This window comes from Belonocnema kinseyi, chromosome 4 (assembly GCF_010883055.1).
Source record: "Belonocnema kinseyi isolate 2016_QV_RU_SX_M_011 chromosome 4, B_treatae_v1, whole genome shotgun sequence".
Classification (NCBI taxonomy): Eukaryota; Metazoa; Arthropoda; class Insecta; order Hymenoptera; family Cynipidae; genus Belonocnema; species Belonocnema kinseyi.
Window position 1 is genome coordinate 150,831,331 of NC_046660.1, and position 21,201 is coordinate 150,852,531.

The 21,201-nt window shown below is 38.5% G+C and overlaps 1 protein-coding gene across 2 annotated transcripts in view; it reads right to left on the bottom strand.

Moving 5' to 3' along the window:
* Window positions 1–3,178: 3,178 nt before the first annotated feature.
* LOC117172190 overlaps window positions 3,179–21,201 on the bottom strand; it is a 111,403-nt gene continuing 93,380 nt past the window's right edge. Inside the window, exons 4-5 of one of the 2 annotated variants that reach the window (XM_033360026.1) lie at window positions 13,657–13,815; window positions 3,179–3,337 (exon numbers count right to left, since the gene is read on the bottom strand). In XM_033360026.1, the coding sequence (XP_033215917.1) occupies window positions 3,323–3,337; window positions 13,657–13,815 (174 nt within the window). In that variant the 3' untranslated portion in view covers window positions 3,179–3,322. The remainder of the gene's footprint in view (window positions 3,338–13,656; window positions 13,816–21,201) is intronic. The other variant, XM_033360027.1, reaches the window with a different exon arrangement.

The following is a 21,201-nucleotide window of genomic DNA, read 5'->3' on the forward strand; positions in this document are numbered from 1 at the left end:
CCAGACCATTTTGCATGGCCAACAATGTTACCCTTAGGAGAGGGGGGAGGGGGGTCGACATTTTATAGGTAGAGACGGGGCACCCGTTCGATTAGATTCACGAAGGATGAGTAGGCCGCACTTCCCAGAAGGGGAAAGGTCAGTTCATTTTCCGAACCAACCAAGCGGTTCACAGAAGTGGCTACGGTATGCGCAATAAAACCTATGCAGGATTAAACAATCTCCATTCTCAATATGGGGAAAATAGAAGAGATTTTGATCTTCAACCAAATGAGCCCACCAGGTATGGTACCTATCAAGGTGATGTTCCAAGGTAAGTCGCACAAAGTAGATTCTACGGCCAACACCACTACCATCCCTCTTATCTTGGCCTTTTTTAGAAGATATCATGGATAAGTTACGGTCAGCCCATTATATTTCGACCATTGACTTGAGTCTAGCTTATCACGATAGATTGATAATTTAATCGGCCCTGAAATGCGCTTCCATTGTTTCGCATATCTCGACGATATTCTCGTCGTGTCCGAGAATTTTGAGGAGCATTTAGAATGGCTTAGGAAGGTGTTTGATAAAATCTATGGTGCAGGGCTAACCATTAGTATCGAGAAGAGTGTGTTTTGTTGATTAGAGGTCCGATATTTAGGATGCCGGGTCAACAAACAGGGCTTACAACCTGATGTGGAACGGGTGTCACCTGTTTATTTTATTCGTATTAAAATAGTGATTAGTTTTGTATTATTAAAAGACCTCTCAGATTTGTCTTTCTTAAGTAAAATTTTCAGGTACCTACGCCACTGTACCAAAATACTGGGCTTAGGCATTAAAAAATATATATTTTAATAAAAAATAATAATTTGATTCCTGGATCACCAGTGTCCTTTTTGTGGGTTAAAATTGTTTTCTTGCAGAGCGGCAAAGTGACGTTTGCCTGGCGCCATTTAAGAATAAATTAAGGGTCCCGGGGAAAAATTAAAAGTTTTGTTTTGTATATTCAAATAAAATGAAGAAGTCACAATCTTCGTTGAGAATAGAATAGCTTTATCTCTGGTTTTAAAGTCTCGTTAGCTTGTTGAAATTCAGGTTCGATAAATGGTTTCGGGGTTATAGGTTCCGACATCACTACTAGAGTGTTATGCCTAAATCATAATTGAGCTTGTTCCTGGCGTAAAAACGCACTATTTAATAAGCTTACCATTTATGTCCCATCTTCTTTTTCAGATCTGCCTCGTAAGACTCGTTTTGACTCTACGACCTGTACTGTCTTCAGGCGCTCTTGAATTATAGGGCTCGCGGTGGCTTCCGACCGGCGAACCTGTTGGTAATTCGAAGACCCTGGTCTCGGTAATGCTGATTGGCGTCTAGGGGTCGTATTGGGCAAAGGCCATTGAGGCTGGCTCAATGTAGATGTAGATGGGAAAGGTGTGTTGGGGGGGGGGGGGGGGGGGGGGGGGGGGGGGGGGGGGGTAATGATTTTGCACGGAGTAAGGTTGACTGTAGTAATTTCGTCATTTCTAGGTTTATGGTTCAGTTAAAATTTTCAATGTACTTCATTAGGAAAACACATTATACTCATACACTTGGATATCATCGATAGCCTGTTTTGCAGCATCGATCACTTTCGGCAGTTTCTGATCTGAAATGGCGTACAGCTTCAAGTCATCCATGTACAGAAGATGGGTCAGTTGATGACCATCCTCATTATTATGTATTCTAAACCCATGTGATAAGCTATTTAGTGTTTTGCTGAATCGGCTCAACGCTAAACAGAACCATAGTGCGCTGAAGGAATCGTCTTTATAGATGCCCATCTTACTTCGTATTGATCTATTTATCTTTGATTATCCATAATCAAAATACTTTATTCTTGTACCCCAAACCATCATCGGTGACTTAGAAAGTCGATGATACATGAACCGATTTGGGGCATTTTTAATACTTTAAGCAACTAGTCCTGTGGTTACTCGAATGTTATAGGATCTTCTGAAAACAAATTTTCAACGCATGATGTGCACTCCTCAAGGACTTGTTCCAGAAATTGTGCAGCATTTCCGTATCTGAAAGGAATAACCCCTTAGTGAAATGACCTGCTAGACTGCTATGATGTCGGCACTATCCTTGTTCACAGAGGCTTTATAGCACGTATTCAGGTTCTGTTGCGCCAGAAACACGTAGAGCTTTAGCACGTTCCTATTCAGTTATTGCGAATTACAACGTCCCTACCTTTTGAAACTTGGATATGTATGTGGAGCACTTTCCCAACCGCTGCTTGAACACGCTGCAGAAGAATATGAGGCAGCGACATTAAGACCAAGCGATGAAAGCAGGCACCTTCTGAGACTTGATCGAGATTTCAAGCCATTTTCACCATTTCACCAAAACTTAAAAAGGAAACGGTGCTAGCGGCCCAGTTCCGTTCGCCAGTGCCATTGCAGTACCTTTCATCGACAGGGCTATGAAAACCTATCCATAATATAATAGGTCGTAGAATCTCGTTTACTGTACTATTATACATAATCATACGAGAACTATAACATAAATAACTGAAACTTTGAAATTTGCATGTTTGCTATTTAATATTATAATGCGTATATATCATTTACTTACATGGAAGAAATATCAGGCTAAACTCAGACGATAAATGACGATTTTCAGAAAAAGTTTACTGAAAGAAAAAGAAGTATTCCTTATACGATTTAAAAATAATAAAGCTATAGTTAAAGAATTTGAATTAGGTAATTTTAAATATCAGATTTGCAACTTTCCATTGTTTACACGTGCATGCCGCCTCTTCTTTAACTACACACCAGAGACTCACAACCCAACACAAATAAAATATATAGTCAATCGACTTTCGATCCAATCGAAAAAAGTATCAATACACCGATGCGTCGACTTGCGACGAATCGGATCGAAGACCGAAGGATCTAGAACTTTTGCACTCGATTCTTCACGAATTCGGCGACGATTGCTAATCATTAAACTGTACTCAACAAGAAGTAATCAGTAATAAAGATAAAGAGGGGAATAATAGATTTTTATATTTTGAACGGTAATTATTTAGTGATGAACTACTTATTTATTTCAGACCTTTACAGATTATATTTTTAATCAATTCTCAGCTGATACTATGGAATTGAAAACACAAATGCTCGAAATTATTTTGCATACATCTATCCATTATCAATAATATATTTTAAAAATCGTGATCTATTACTTTTATGATGACGATCACTGAAGATTAATAAAACTCCCCAAAAAAGTTTGTCCACTGAAAAGCCTCTCAGTTTTTAAAGCATAGGAAAGATTCTGTCCTGTTCTTTTATTATTGCTTGTCAATCTGGAAATAAAGAAACAAGACAATTAGTAGAATTCTCCAAAATTGAAATAGAAATTTAAAAAATTGAAGAAATTAAAAAATTGATCGAATTAACTCTTTTTTTCTGATCATGGAAAGTAATTGATATTTTTGATTAGTTTCATACAAAAATTGAATACCCAGCTAACACATTGACTAGTTTTAGTAGTAACATACAGTTAACGACACTCATCAAGTAGGTCACATATGACTTCTCTAGCGTTCAGTAGTAATATTATACGTCCGACTTAACCCAGTCACGATAATCGCCACAAATTGATGCAAATTTTACTGTAATGCGACTCTTGTGGTGCGGAAAATGTTAACCGCTACACTTATAACACTGAGAAACTATATAATAATACCCGTCATCACCTACTGAAATAGTAATAAGAGTAGAATACTACTTAATGTCTTATCCGTAATGCAAGGTAATTGAGGAAGCATTCAGGACAGTAACAGGTAACATGCGCAGAGTAATCGTTACAATTGTTGTCCACCTATAAATGATCATCCATTTTTTTTAATATACAAACCGAATCAAACCAAAGGGCCTATGACCTTTGCCTTTGCATAGCTTCTCGTGGAAACAACAATTTTAGGTGGTCGAAGCGACTCAATCACGATTTGCTACAGTGCTACTCCACCGCAGTCAGAACAAGTCGGCAACAGAGAAAGAGAGATGACACTCAGACCGACCGCGGGCAGGCATCTGATAGATGAAGATCGATGCTTCATGACTTGGTGCAACATCAAGATCCAAGTTTTCCTTAAACCTAAAGATCTGGCTCCAATAGACGACGATGTTTTTGGGGATTTTCCCGAAGAATCCGACCTCTAAGACTACCAATTGCATTAGGTGTGTGATTGACTGCATTACATCCGGCAAGAATTTTACCGCCGAAGTTCGAAAGTTCACGCGCGAACTCCGGATCCTTTATCACACACTTAACAAGTCAAAGCTGCTGACAATCAAGCAGCATATTGTTGAGAGAATACGCATACTATGTGACGCTAAAAGAAGTCTTGAGAAAGGCGCAGCAGGATATCGGGAGAACCTGCTCATCGATAGATATGTCTGCAAACATGCAGCATCCTACCAGTGTGACCTATCGATGGCCTGGATTGATTACAGGAAAGCTTTCGATTCGACCTCCAATTAACTTATCATCTGTGTTTTGCAAAGCTTAAAGGTGCATACGCACATCATAAGGTGCATGGAGAGATTGATGCCGCTTTAGAAAACAAGATTTGCTATCTCATCTGGACAAAATCGTGTAAAAACTAACAAGGTCACGTTTCAGAGAGTTGTCTTTCAGGGCGGTATCATGAGTCCACTCCTCGTTTGCCTCACACTACTGCCACTATCTTTAGCACTTCGCCATTCCCAGGGGCATTTTTGCGGCAAACCTGTGAATCGAAATCAGAAGGTCAATAATATATTATACATGGATAATCTTAAGATCTTGAAAATTTTAAGACCTTAAGATTTGGGTTAGAAAAATGCGCAAAGGTTTATTTGGAAGGGACGGAGTAAGGACAAATCACGCCAAAATGGCAGAGATACGGAAATTTCCCGCACCTAAAAGTTTAAAAAATGTCCGCCAACTTCTAGGCCTCTCAGGGTAGCACCGACGGTTCACTAAGGCTGGCAAAACCCTTAACTGAACAATTGAAGACGGAGACTCATTTTAATTGGAGAGAAGTGAAAGCTCGAAGTTTCCGAAAACTTCATCGTTACTTGTGTAGAAAACCAAGCCTACAGTATCTCGATTTAAGGAGAGCCTTCAAAGCCTGCGATCATGAACCTATACATTGGATGACCTACGTCGACAATCCAGGAACGAGGTTAATAATATGGTGGCTAAAGCTGAAGGATGATCAAAATAATATGATTATAAAAAAGGAAATCTGAATAAAGGCGTAGAAGACCGAATTAGAGGAAGAGGAAAAAGAAGTGGGGCCATCAATATCGAATATCCAACCGATTTTTAGGAGCGTACCTCCACCCGTAATTGGCAGCGAATCCGAAGAGGAGCTAGATGCCGAAGGTGATAACCATAAATTAGATAACAGGAAATTCGATGGAAATAACTTGAGGAATGATTTTAAAAAATCGTTCTCTCAACTTGACAAGTCAATCACAGATAACGGTATAGATATGTCGAGAGCCCAACCCGAATCAATATACTGGGACTCCGGAGACATGGGGCCTTTATGCACACACGTATCCAATGGAGAGGGGGATGAAAACCTCCTCAAGCGATTAGAAGTGCGAGAAGGAAAACAAGGAGAATCACCGAACCGACTAAAATCTTTGCGACAACTGAACCTACTACTGAAGATATAGAAGTAGGATCACGAAACTCAAATAAAGCTGAAGCGAAATCCGGGGTAGAAGGAAAAAGCACAGTTCGTTTTAAGGGCTTAGCAGAACAACCTGAATCACCTCTTACTGAAACTCAAGTCCCGCGTGCTATGTCCACTCCTTTCCCAACAGTGCCGGAATAACGTACCCTAGTCTTACCTTCCCGAAAAAAGGGACATAATGCCACGACGATTAATAGAAGGAGCAATGAAAGAAACATCTTATTCCCACGAACAAGTAGCTATGTTCCATATCTAGGTCAAAATTCCCTACATAGATCCTCTCACTCCATCTTTAATTCTCAAGAATACAATATTCCTAAAAGAAGAGACGCGGAAAAATAACTCAAAATTTCTAAAAGTAGTACATCAATGGATAGAACCATTGACATATAAACTGGACAATTGTGGTCATTTTGTATCTGAGGACTGTGAGTCTACAAATTCTATAGCAAAGCTCTGGGTTGCTACCGATCGTCTTGATCTTCAAGACGTTTGGGAATGCAAACCTCTGAAGAGTCAGGTCTTGAGCACTTTGCACGGTCGATATAAGACCTATTCGATCATGGTCAAACGATAACACAGCGATGAGCTCGATTGGATGGATGTGTCTCTAGGAGTGCAACTTCTATTCCTACAACTAGTGCAGGATAAGCAAACAAGTTTTTGAATAGGCATTTTTGGCGATTTGCTGGGCCCTAGCCCTCAGAATAAAATAGCCGAACTAATAGTGAAGGCAGGTTGTGCCGCACCTATCACAATAACCCTTTGTCATGGCTGACTAGAGATCCCCTCAATTGAATTACGATAGAAAATAATTGAAGAATGCCACGGTAGCCTAGTAGTTGGCCCTAAAGGGATAAAAAAAACCTATAGGCGAATTCGGGAAAGATATACATGGCCAAGACTCAGCGAGGATGTTATCGAGTACATCCGTAACTGCAAAAGTTGCCTGGGTACGGTCGGAAAGTTACCCACTACCCCCAACGGGAGTCGACAAATTTTAACAATGTAGGAAAATATAAGTAAATACTGCATGTCAGTCCCTATACCCAACTTAAAACAACCACGGTAGCCCACGCAGTAGCCGCTAACCTTTTTTCTCAGTATGGTGCAGCAAGGTGTATACTGACCCACAGGGTAGCAAGTTTCGTTAGTAAATTAATAAAGAACCTCGAAAACATCTTCAAAGTAAAAAAGTTAACTACTTCGGGCTATCGTCCACAGAATAATGGGTTGTCGGAACGCAGTCATATTGTGCTGACTTACTACATTAAACACTATGCAGTCAATTATGACGATTGGAATCGATTCCTTCCATTCGCTAAGTTTGCTTACAATACTTGTGTGCACGCAGCTGCGAACTATACCTCATATGAGCTGGTAATACGAGCTGGTATTTGGCCGACTTGCAGAGTATCTAGCTCTTTTCCTCAAGAAGAGGACTTAGAAACTTGCGCCTACTATCTACGGGACTTAATTATTACATTGACTAAGATCCAGCGTTTAGCCGGTCAAAATCTAGGAAGGGCTAAGCTTTGCTCAAAGGAAATCTATAATAGAAAGGCCCGATCCTTGAAAGCAAAAATAGGAGGTCAGGTATATGTCGTGAAAGATGTCAGAGAAGAAAAATTCGATATTAGAGCCCATGGTCCTTATACCATAGTAGATTTCACCTCAAATAAAAATGTGATCTTGGAAACCGAAGACGGAAAGTGTTTTTCCAGACATACAGATAAACTTATAGTAACCCATTTCTAGGGATAAAACAAGATTATCATCAACATTCAAATATAAATGCTAAAGTTGGACATGCGCCCTATAGAACGAGAAGGTATGCAAAAATTGGCTATAAATCCGGGATCTGAAGACGAACGTCTAATTTCACCGGTAATCTTTGAAAGATCTAATGCTGCATTTTTTAAATAGGTTTCCATTCTTTTAATATCTAACAAGATGGGAATACTATGGGTGATGTTTGCTGCTAATCTAATGTCCGCCCTGCCAACAAAATACAGAATAGCTCACATACAGGATAACACCCTTAAGCAATAGCACGGGGCTTTATTATGAGCAATTGGGGATCATAAGACGGACAATTGGAATTTGAGTAGCCACATTTTTTTTTTGACGTGTGGAAAATTCAAGGTTCACTGGCAACCTATCAGCAGTTTCTTCATCGTCTGTCAGCTATGTATCCGCCAGGATTTGATAGTCTGTGAATACAAACGATTTCCGATTATGGTTTCGACACCAAGATAGCAGTGGCAGAAGGGTTAAGAAAGAAGGTCGCCCGACAGACGAATGCAATGAGTCGAAAAACGAAAAAATTAGTTGAAGCAAAATTACTAGGTGGGCTAAGGAGTCGAAGAGCTACTCCGCTAGTAGGAGTACTAGGTGGTCTAATTGGACCTGTGATTGGATTACTAACGTACAACGAAGGAAAGGCCACCTAAGCGAAAATTGCAGAACTTAATGAGCTTCAAGGAAATATCTCATATGTAGTTGGCAGACAAACACACGTGGTACAGGTGACGTTAGAGGATATTGACAAGTTATCCGGCAGCAATAAGGAGAAAATAGCCTTCCACGAGAGAAAACTCTCTCAAAATACCTTGAAGTTGGACAATCTTCAACGTGATGTTGCTGAGTTAACGAATGTCGAAAATCAAACTCGCGCACTGAGAGTGTTAGGCGCCAGTATCGACGACTACCCATGCGCAGCAAGCCGAATCCAGTAAGTCATTCATGCGTCCCGCCAAGGTCGTATGCATCTGTCGCTGTTGACGTCAGAACAGGTGGAACCTATATACCGTGACATCCAAGAAAATCAACCAGATGTTGAGTTTCCAGTTCCAGGACCGCTGGTGGATCTGGAGGAATTGTCCAGCATCTGCAAAGTCACGGCTATCTACAAAGAACAATTCCTCAGTGTCTTATTAAACATTTTATTGCTGGAACCCGTCAGGTACATAGTGTACCAATTACACACGGTGTCAGTGCTTCAGCCGATTCTGAAAAACGAATCAGGAAGGGCATACATTCGTCCAGATTTGTCCCACCTCACTGTTGGGGAATCTCAAAGAACGCATGTCCTAATGAACCATGAGGACGTGGAAGCATGCGTGGCACGCCCATTTTGTAGGATTTGCGATATTATATTACCTTCGAAATCATATTAGCTTCTACTGAATTCAGAGATGAAGACAGTCAAGAGCTGTAATCATTCAAATTTCCTACCATAAACAGGGTAAATGAACGCGAATCACCACGCTAAATGGATGGCTTTACTCATTGATCAAGCCAATTACCGCAAAATTGCTCTGCACCAATAGGACAGCTGAGTCGGTTCAGCAAGATCATATAGAAATAATAAAACTTTCACCTGGATGTCAGCACCGGACCAACGAACGAATCTTTCACGGTTGAGACATTAGAACCGGAGCTACTGAAATCATCTACGACCCTGTCCCACATTTAAATTTAACTAAGTTGTCTTCAAGATTAAGGGAGCATCAAGAACTCATGTCGGCAATAACTTTAGCGGGAAATCAGCCTGAAGTATTCTTAGCCAAAGTAGAAAATTTAATTAGAAATGAAAAATCGTTGGATTCCCTAGAACAACAGTTGTACCAGTCAAGCATAGGGCGGAAGTTTAAAATCATACCTACCCAATCCCGCAACCAGCCAATTTAATGATGCCAGATGGAGAAGGGATGTCAGCAACTGTGACCTGCAACTTAAAAATGAGTGATCCCGCTCTGACCGTGGTGCCAAACAACCAAGCGAACGAGAATACTCAAAATGGTACTCCAGAGATCGCACCAAGAAACACAACAACGAAGGATGACACACCCTTAAGCGGACATACAATACCCATCAGTGGGATAAAGCTGCCTCCGCAGAGACTTCAACCAGCATGAAATCGTACACTAAGGAGGCGCGTCCACAGCGAAATATTTAGCGGGATAAAAACATGTATACTACGTTACCATGTTAGTTCGCTCAAGCAATTTCATTTAGATACAAGTATTTCGAATTTAACCCTGCCGAGTTTTGTTTTTGTCTCCGTAAACTTAGGTAAGAAAAGGGAGAACGGTTAATGCCCGACCGCCTTAAAGTAAGAATAATTAGGTACAAAAAGACTAAGTAATAAAATTATCATGTGAATAGGGAAATAAATAAATAAAACGAGCAAAGGAGCAAGATAGGAGGTCAAGGGTATTAACAGACTCAAATGTAAATGCAGAGAATATCAATAAAGGAATTGTTTCCCTTGCCAATCTTGCTGACTTGCAGCAAGCAAATAAGAAGTAGACGTTAATGAGATCAAATAAGATAAGTCTCCAGACTCCATCTGATGCGAAGCGTCAGAAGCAATACCCTGGTTCAGGATACAATCTTCCCAATCACCTATAGCTATTGAGGACGAAAGCGTGGATTCCAGTGTGGTTTGTCACATACCCCCTTTAGACCTGCGCATATTATTTTGTGGAAATGCAATTTGAGCATTTCTGAACTTTAATAAAGAAAAAATATAAAATAAATGTAAAAAAAAGGATATTAAAGTACAGAGGCAATTACATTGTTAGAATGGAATGCGCAGAAAACGTGTGAGGCTTGTAACGAGAGACAGCCGCGGAGCGTAAAACGCAGCGTCGGCTGATAATGCAAGTTGTCGATTGGGACAGATAGCAAACATTTAAGAAAGAAATATTATAAAAATTGTTGGATTGCTTAAGCGAACACTGAAGAAAAATGAGTTAAAATAGGAAGTGAAGATAACTAAGGAATCACAATAAAAATTGTAAAATGTACCATAATAAAATTTAAAAAAGAAGAGCGCGATAATATGATTGAGAGAAAACCGTAAATATAAGAACTGGTAAGGAACACATGTGGGAACCGCGACCTAGTGTGATTGAACTGAATAGCCTCCCCACACATACTTCACCAAGAACACAGCAGATTAGCGTGTATACATAGACGGTAGATCGTATGGGTGCTCCTCGCTAGTTACCGCACCAGTGCGTTGATCTGTCAGTTTAAATATTCTCCAGCTGTTCTCCACTCTCCTAACGTTGACCACAACCTAAGCTATCCTGAACCTTCCTGCCTAAACTACTCCCTCGAGCGAAAGAAAGCAATATGACCATAACTTCGCCAAATATGCGTCAAAAGCATTGAAAAAGACTTCCTTTTAAATGAGACGCTTCCGCAACTAATACCAGGGTCAAGCGTAATAAAAATTTTAAAATGTAAATTAAAAAGAATGACCCGCACAAAATGCTCTTGTCAACCTACAACCCGATCAATTTAAAATTGAAATTAAAATCAATAAGGAGGAGAAATATACAAACTGTGAAAACTCTTCGACACTTCAGCGGAATTCTCACGTGAACTTTATTTCGTGCTGCTGAAAAATGCATATTTGGCTAAGTGCACAAAGTGCCGTGCCTGGCGACTATTAAATTCCTCACATAAACGAAAACCTCCCACCCATGTCCACCGACAGGGCGCCCACAAGAAGCACCCATCAGGAATGATCTAGGCAGTTTGCAGAGCTACTTGAACCGAGTAAGTAGTGTCTCGAAAGGAATCTTCTCTCGCAAAAATTCTTTAATAGACGCCCATTGAGTTGGATACGCTGGTTCTTCATGTTAATCCTTACGGTTTTTTCACCATTAATAAGATTTCTTTGTGTATGCAAATTGCGGGTCGACGTGTAAAACTGATAAAAACAGGTTCCTAATTAGGGCACGTTGGAAACCTCATCGTGGCGACGTTAAGCCAGCCAAATCTTTATCCAACGAGTACCCCAGGGATTTAAATTTCTCTCAAGTCTTTAGGGATAACCAATTATTACCCTTTCAACTACGATAAATGAAAATGCGCGTATTTTGAAGTGACATCGGTAGCATTTCGCGTTAATACTTTGGGAGTTGGAATAATAAAGTCTGAATAATAAATTTTTCTCAATACATAATTATCTTTCCTATTTGTAAAGAAATGATATCCTATTATTAATGGCCGGACAAATGATAGCATTCTTGGATGAGAAGAATTATATTACGTCTTAGAAAAGTAATAAACGAAGTTTAACTTTGGACTTCGTTTAGTTTGTGTAAGCTCCACAATCCACTAGATATTTAAAAAGAAAGAGGCAAATAATGAAAGTTTAGGAAATTAATCCTGCTCGCCATAAATATAAAAATAAATTAACAGGCTGTATCAATCTGAGGAGAAACATCCATGAATCACTGCCGAAGAGGTGAAAAAAGCACTTAGGGGTACGAAAAACTTTTTTGCAGTAGGACCGGTTGGAATGAGGAACTTCTAGTCAAAAAAATTGACAGGTGCATTTGCACTGCGAAATTTTCATTGACAAATTTGTGACTACACGAATCAGTGCGAGCAGAGATAGTTTGGCAGAGATAATTTATGTTAGAAATGCACCACTAGGACTTTATGTAAAGGACAATGTTGAGAATCAATTGATTTTCGCCCTTCTCCGGAACATTTTCTAGCTTCTTGAAATTGCTCTAATAGGCTTGTATTTGCTGAGAATATATATTTTAAATCGCCGTACTGCGGGAAATCGTTTCAGTTTACCATATATGCGTAAAATCTAAATATCTACCATTACAATATATTATGTATAAGTATAAAATTATACTGTATCATATATAAGCATCTATAATTATAGTTGCTTATACAATTCAATCATTATTTGACAACCAGTCAACAAAGCTCGGAAAAGTTGAATAACACCGGGATTTTTAAGTTATAAAGTCGACGGTTAGTGAAAACTAACTAAGATACCCGGCTAAGATACCTGCGGTATGAATAACACGCTAGCTATCGTTTATAGTTGATGTGGGGTGACAACCTGGGAGTTTGCAACTGTATTCTTGAGATTCTCGAATCAACATTTTTGACCAAATCTAGTATGATTGTATATCAATACATCACTTTTTCATAGAAGTTACACTTTATTGAAATTTGATCAATTTAAAACATATAAAATCATGATAAACAAATTTAAAATATTAGTTTTCATAATCTGTCTATTATTTTATCTTAGATTTTTTTTATATCGATTCTGTTTTGTTAACTTCTTGTATAGTGTCAAGGAAAAAGTAGCAGAAATAAAAAAGTGGGTTGCAGAATTGACTCTTAAAACGATTAAAAAAATAATTCCTGTATAACCGGAATAATTTAAACGAAGTGTATACACTGTCGGTAATTGTAAAAAAATTGTTGGTGCTGGTAAACAAAAATTACCGGTACCGACCATTTTTCACCGTTTTTTAAGCATAGTTCCAGCAAGGAAGCCGACTGAGCGCACGTATTAATGAAATTCGTGAAATTGAAGGAACTCGTGGATTCATAGAAATCAAGGAATGTACGGTATTCATATAATTCACGGAATTTATAGAATTCACGCATTTTCTGGAATTCGCGGATTTCATAGAATCCACGAGTTTCATGTGATTCTTGGAATTCAAGCATTTCATGGAATTAAAATTCTTCCTACTTTTGGTCAACATCCCGTGGAGGCGGAAAGGTACCCCTGGGAGTGTTCACAGAAATAATTTTGGTCAAACCCCCATCCCTTTTCCAACATCTCGTGGGGTGGCAACCCCTGTGACTGCTAATAGAAATAACCTTTTTCCATTTTTGTTAGTCTTATACCATAACGAAAAAATTAATTTTCTAATATCTTTTTCTAGCAGTCTAGGCTCTATCCTTGAAATATGCTTTTTAAAAAAACAGGTAAAAAATTTTTCTGACCGGTATCGATATTTTTTTACCATTACCAGCTCTATATACATTGGTGTTTAAATGTGTTCGTTTTTTTGTTTTGTTCGGTTAAAAGCAGCTTCATCAACCCGTTATACAAATTATCTTATAAATAATTTAAATTTATTCACCTTTACCAGTCGATTTCCATACATCATGTCGAAGGTATTACACTTGATGGGACGCAATAATACATATTTCTTCCATTTTTTTACACATTTGGATATAATGACCTTATATTGATGGCGTCTTCTTGGAGCAAAATTTGACGGCCATATGATCTTCTGACTCTGAAAATTCCAGTATTTGTTTTTCTTTAGAGGTAAATTAAAAAGAAAAGAATGTCCACCTCCAGATGTTTCTATTGTAGCGTGCAGCGTACGAGGTTTGTTAAAAAAGGTGCCTTTTTATTTTTGTCGAAGAATATTGATTTACTTATCAATATTTAGCGTGCCCCCTTCAAATTAATCCCCTCAGGTATAATACACTTGTTACAGCCATTTTTCAATCGTCGAAACACTTCTGATATGCCCTTTTTGGTACGTCCTGCTAGCAAGAACTCATGATGCACCACGCCATTGTAAGCGAAGAAAACAGTGAGAAAAATCTTGACATTTCATCGATCTTGGCGAGCTTTTTTCGGTCTTGGATATTCAGGATGTTTTTACTGGGACAATTGCGCCTCAGGGCATCGAGATTAACGTCTGATCAGTCTTCTGTAAAAAGCTTGTACCACTCATAAAAACTTTTTGCTGAAAGTAGACTCGCCAAATGCCACATTCAATATTTCAAGTGCGTTAGAGCACTTAATTTTGTTTTTCACACAATATTGAATACAGATTCTTCGATTCTTTTTTTCGACAGCAAAAAATCCCCAATAACACCAAAACACGTCTAACCTTTATATTTGTCAAAAACAAACTAAACATGCAAAATGGCTGATCACGACAACATATGTTTGGGAAATGTATACGAACATAACAAAACAAAACATTGAAAATCAAATGTACGTAGAGCGCGAAATTCGAAAAGTACCTTTTTTAACAAACCTTATAATTTTAGGATAGTAATTTTATCATCTTTCAACTGTATAATACAGATAGAAAAAAGTTAACAGTGGGCTTAATAGACAATGCCGGAATATTTCGCATTTTTTAAGTTTGAACTAATAAAACGGTTATGTTAATTCCGAAAATAGTTCTGGTCCCATTTATAGAATTCACAACTGAATCGAAAAGCTAAGTGTACATTGTCATTTTCAAAAAAGTTGCAAAACTAAAATTTATTTATCCTAATCTATTAAGGACATCCCTAAGGTATTTTTATGGCATCTTTCCGATGTTCCGTCTATATAAAGACTATCAGACTGTAGTTCTAATCAAACACAAGGCTGGTTATCACCTTTACAGACTTCACGCTCCGAATTACACATTTTGCCGCACGATATCCGGGCGCCCTTTTTTATCGACCGCGAGTCCAGACTACGATTTTCAAAGGAGAAAGCCTCTGCGTCATTGGCTTTTTGATAAGACTACCATCAATCGATAGTACGTCAAAAATAATTAGACACACGTCCCGGCTTCTTTGTCAGTGGGCCCTTTTAGTAACTATGAGCGTTTAAATATCACGGTAAAAGCCGCTGTCGAAACTCTATTAATTCACGCGTAGCTACTTGCATCAAGCACCGCCGATGCAAGGGTAAAGGGCATGCCTGGCAACCACGCTGAATACCATTTCCTGAAAAATATACATATAGTTTTTGCAAATAATGTCTGCAAACGCACCAATTTTATAGATTGCAAATTGATTTCCAATTTCTATATTACCAAATTTTCTACATTGATAATTTCAATATTACAAAACTAGAAACCATTCACTTTTCTTTATAAATTATCAATTTATCAAGTTACCCAGCAGTACATTTCAAAATGATTAAATTTCGAAATCAGGCACTCTGAAAATTTATGTATAAATTCGAAGTTTGTCAATAAGCCCGACGTAAGTAAAGTATTAATAAGGTTAAGGCACTGATTACCAAGGTAATTGTCGAATGTCCATTTCTAATAAGGAAATGTCGCTTGCTTCTACCAACGTTTGAGCGTTTCTGACTCGTGTCAAAGTGAGATATTTTCCCAAGACATGACCTACACCAAAAAGCAGACGGGTCAGCTCATTCAGTATAGAAGGGAGAATTATGCTACATATTTTCCCCGTTAGTAAAAATCACCTGTCCTGTATGGAACTGTCAAGCGATGATTTTTTAAAAGAAAATAATTTTTCTATCTGATATAAGAATATTCATTACTTTGACATTTGATACAATATTTAAGATAATGGCAGTTACGGTAGTGAACACGCAAGAAAAAAGCGTGCCAATCGCTCTATTTTAGGTTGATGATGGGATGGCACAGTGTCGTCTTTTGTTTTGGCAGTTTTGATTCGCAACTGTCACGGGTCGCATCGTTGTAAACAATGTCTAAAGTTAAGTAATTCTTTTTTCTTGAAACGGTATATACATAACCTGCGACACACTGATAGTAGATAGCTGGGGATGTAAGTAAGGATGTGGCCATCCAAGAAGGAAGGGACTCCTTTTTTGATTCTAAACCGTATTACCCTACTCCATTTTTCTTACTCTTATATGTCTTGCAGATATTCTGATACCGTAAACCCGGTCACTATTAAATACCACCTATTGTATTTCGAGCCTATCATCTTGTTCCATCTTCCTTCTCCTTTTCTTACTAATAGCACAAACCCTTCTTATTTTTTCCTTTTTTCCACCCATTTTGAATTTCTTAAATAGCCTCTCGACTTGTTGCTCAAAATTTCGCCTAAACATACTTATGTTAATCTGCTTCCCTCTCCCCTTTTAGCTTCTCTTCAAACCTCGAGGCTCTGCATTTTTTTACTTACCATTGTTTCCCGTACTAACTCTTCTCTTAACATGTATCGTGGGCAACTCTAACTAACCCCCCATAACCCATCTCAGAAATCTCTAATGCATGCTTTCCACTTTCCGATATTTTTTCCATCTTCAGACCTTCACTCCATGACACAACACCGCTCAAACAAATGCGTCAAACAACTAGGCCCTAATCCTCCAATAGTTATTAAATCTTCTCTTTTCTATACCCCGTACTTGGCCCATCACTTTGCTCGCAGATTTAATTCTCCTCACCTGCAGCTCGTTTCCACCTTCTGCCTCAAACCTAAAACCTAGGTAACGGAAATCCTTCAGAATTTCCACTTTTTGTCCCTTCATCTTCTAAACGTAATTCATTTTAATATTTATATTTCTGAGGCACATCACCTTGGTTATTTCTACGTTTACCGTTGAGTCTTTTACTCGCACATACTCTTCGAAGATTCTCATAATTGGATTCTTCCCCTTCTCATCATCTGCCAACAGAACTAAGTCGTCCGCGTATGCTAGAAAGTATAGTTTGCTCTTACCCAAAACCGTTCCTCCTTTCGCTTTATCGTTTAGCTTGTCCTCTAAGTCTGCCAGTGTCTCCATTGTGTATCATTTTTCGTTTTTCTCTTTTCTGTTCGTCACTGTTGATTTGATCTGATTGTTCTGTTCCAAATTCTCGTTTTCTGTTAGCTCCCGTACGGTTTCTTCTTTTCCACTTATTTCTTCGTTTCTTACAGATTTTTAAATATCTTTTTCTGCATTTGATTTTTTCATATTTTATGCTCAGCATTTTGAAATTTTCCAGCTTGCATTTTCTCTTGTGCCTTGAAAACATGAACTGGATCTTTTAATTTCATTTTTCTTGACAAACGACTATTAACTCAATGGACACTTTATTCCCATGTCTGTGCCGCTTTTTTACAAATACCGTTTTAAGTTCCTGCCAAACCATCGCGTTAGTTGCTATGGATTTTGGTTTAATACTGTCTTTGAGAATATTGTAGCATAAGGTGGCGTCCCTTTTAGGACATATTCTATGGCTAAACGATGCCGTAAAAAAACGGCTTCTTTCTCGTATGTCTTTTCCCAGAATTTACAATAAGGAAATATCATCTTGCGAGTATTAAAAAATGCAGTGCTGCCGCAAGTTTTGGGAACATAATTTTCTTCGTTCGGCTTGGGATCTCCGTTACACAATAGAAACCCAATACATGTCAAGGAATAATATCAATGGCCCTTTCGACCTTCTCACCAAGTTCAAAATCTAGTAGCCTATGCTGATCCCAATCGTGCTACAGCAAACGATCTACTTCTGCCACACATTTTGGACCACAATCTTTTGCAGTTTACTATCTGGACCAATATAAATAGTTGTTCTTGAAAGTTCGTCGCAAGTTTCTAACGCATTCTGTTTACATATTCCAAACTGTTTGAACTTTGATTGAGACTCCAGTTCTTCAAACAGTGATGTGGCTTTGATGTCATCCCTACTTTCTGCCCTATCTCATTTAGAGCAGTACATATTTTTGACTTCCAACCACAAAATATTACGAGTGTTTAGACCTATCATAAACACCATTGTAGCAACGTATCCTACAATACTATGTGAGCTTTATCGCGCAACCTGCGATATCTATAGTACCCAGTTTCAGTATTTGAACAACCCATTACCAAATCTTTATTGATATGCACAGTTGATTACCTTCAACTTTGGCTTTTTTCTTTAATTTTACATTCAGAATAGTACACCCTGGTGTCGTGTGATAGCTAACTTGGCAGTTAGTTAGTCTCATGATGTCAACCTTATACTTTCTCCATTTCCCTCGGGCAAGTTTTCTGCTTAATGCTGCATACCTGTAGATTTTACTTAGACGATATGAATTCTCTGAATGTATCGAGCTTTCACTCATTTTTATCTCAGAATTTTCTGCTCTACATGTTTCACCAGTGCATTCCTCTGAAAGCTCTGTATCTCTGTTATTATTTGTTCATTCAAAATCTCTATTCGAAGCTGTCACTATTCGTTTCTTCAGGATGAAAGCTGCAACATCTACTTAGATGCGACAAAATTTCATAGATACTTTTGGTCTTTTCTTTCTGTTTTCATTTCATGCATTTCCTCTGCTTAGCTCTCTTCGAAATTATTTTTTATCGCTGCTTCTAGAGAAGCAGCATCATCGCTCATTTTTTTCACTGAGGTATCCATTGGCGATGATTCTGTTTATTTGTTGCATTTCTTCTGGTACTTTTACTAGTTTGTTTGTAATGCACAAATATACATTGGTTGGATGTAACTCAAATAAGTTATTTCTTGATCCCTCGCTCGTACGACGCGGAATGTTGATGCAGCAAATCGATATTTTTAAACATATTCAAACATGCAGTAGCATATTTTCACCCAATACTTGAACCACTAGCATCTCTAGCACGTGGGTCAAACATTCATATTTGACGGTGGCTCCTACCGACAGTCATTGAAATGTCCTTAGATGTTAGGATTGCAGATTTATCCTTTCGTAAAAACTCATGTAATTTCTTTTTTAGGTTAAAAAACCTCTATGATTTGATCAAGATGTCCATAATAACTGAATTCTATTGTAGTATGGTAATTAAATGACATTACAGTAATGTCTCTTAGGAGTTCCTTGGCGTTTAGTTACTTACTGTAACCACTGGGTTTAGGTCTTGTCTGCATTACTTCTTCTGTAAACCTTGACCCTGGCTAAAAGCACAGAATCCACAGGATGTGCTGTCCACGAATATGGTTTCTTTATGTGGAAAAAGACACAGGCAACTGCTGCATTCTCTGAGCATTGACGTTTAAGACTATCTGCTTTGGATATCGTAGCGTTGCCCTAATAACACGTTCCTATTGTGATATGGAAGTCGTGAATTTTTTGAATGCTTCTTGAACCTGGTCAGGAGTGGTACCCGTGAACATTGTCAATATAAGCGCTTTCTTGAATGTCTGGATTGCTTCATCATTGGAGTAAATCTTCTTTTTCAACATTTACTATTCGTTATCCTTTTTCTCCATAAGTATATGCACCATTTCTTACTTTATTTGGCTTTTTCTTCCCTTTTTATTCTTTTTCCATTCTTCTGTTTTCCTTCTTCTTTTCTTCTGCTCCTTCAATTTACACTTCTTCTTCTCTTTTTTTCGCTACCACTACATATTTATATTTTTTCTCTTCTCTATCGCCATCTCTTATTTTGTCCTCCTCTACGTAGTCTACTTTTTCCCTTCCTCCTTTCCTTTTATTAACCACCGTTGATCTTGATTATCGATAGTACCTGTTGAAATTCCTCATTCTTGTCTTTTTGAAGGCTTTCTAACATTTTCTGCGCAAGTTTAAAGGTTCTGCAGACACTACGGCCTCCCTCTGTGTCGCTCACTTTCCTCTAACCCCAAATGCGTTGAACAGGGCCGACACGGGTGGCCCTGTTCTCCAACGTCACTACACGCCACGTCTGCTTCTCCCTTTCCCTGCTTCCCACCGCACACCAAAATATAATTTTCTCTTTACCATTTTCGAAACAACCCCTTGCGCCTCTTAACAGCAATCACTCTTTATATTTAACACCTCCCAGCCATACGGTAGTCCCAATCCCTCTGCACCACTATCAAACCACCGCACTCATCATAACTGTCATCTAACCTTATTTTCCCTTTTACCTACTTTTCGCTTATTAAATCTATTCTCTATTGCTAAATATTTATTCCAAACCTACTTACCTACCAAAATATCCGCCTCTGATACTCTTTCTCTTACTCGCCCACCTAATTCTCATTTAATCACGAAAAAACACTTTCCCTGCCACAACTGACTTCCACACAGCTCGAACGCCAAAATGCAATCATATAAAATAAATTAAATAAAGGAAACAGAGAAAATAAAAGGAGTGAAAAAATAAGGAAATAAGAGAAATCATTGAAGAACATGAGTTAGACTAGCGCCGGAATTTGCATATGTTTAGGAATAGCTCCACGGCAGGGTTCCCGCCACTTACTTCGTGTGACGACTCTCCCTTACTCAGGTTCATTGATTCATGACACTCCAGGGTGACGCCGGTGAGACCTGAACTAATCTGGCGAGTTCGAGAAAGGCAAATTGAAGACTCAAAGACATAACGAAAAGAAGGGAATTTAGATATATTAACTTTAAAATCATAGAAGAGTCGAGACTCTTCCTTACTTACCTCACTAACCTATCAAATTCTGTAGGTTACTTACGAGTATATTATCTATAACCCGCGATTCCGCTAGAATTAAAAGCCTTCAGTTACTTAAAAATAAATGTCTGTAGTTGAAAGACGAAGGATTGAAAAGACCTACGCGCGGCGGAGTGGCTAAAGACAATCCGTTGTGTGCATTCGTAGTCCTCTTGCAAAGCGTTATAACTTACCGGCGGCGTTGGTAAGATTGATTCTGTCTTGATCTCTCGGAGTATTGTTTTCACGGAGTAAACTTTTCGCACGTTTGGAAGTAAACATGGCCAATTTGCCAATATCGTTTGTGGAATTCTCTTAGATCCTGGGAGCCATCTCGCAGACGCCACCGGCGGGTTGTTAAGGTTTCGGTGCTTATAATTGTATTGAATAATTTTTTTGTGATTTTTAAAATCAGTAGAAATCAAATTAACTTTAAAACTATCATCACGGTGCACAGTGGGGTGAAATCGGAAAACGAGGTTCAAAATGACATTTAGAACGCAATTATGCACCGATTTTAGAATTTTTTTTTTTGAAAAATTCAGAA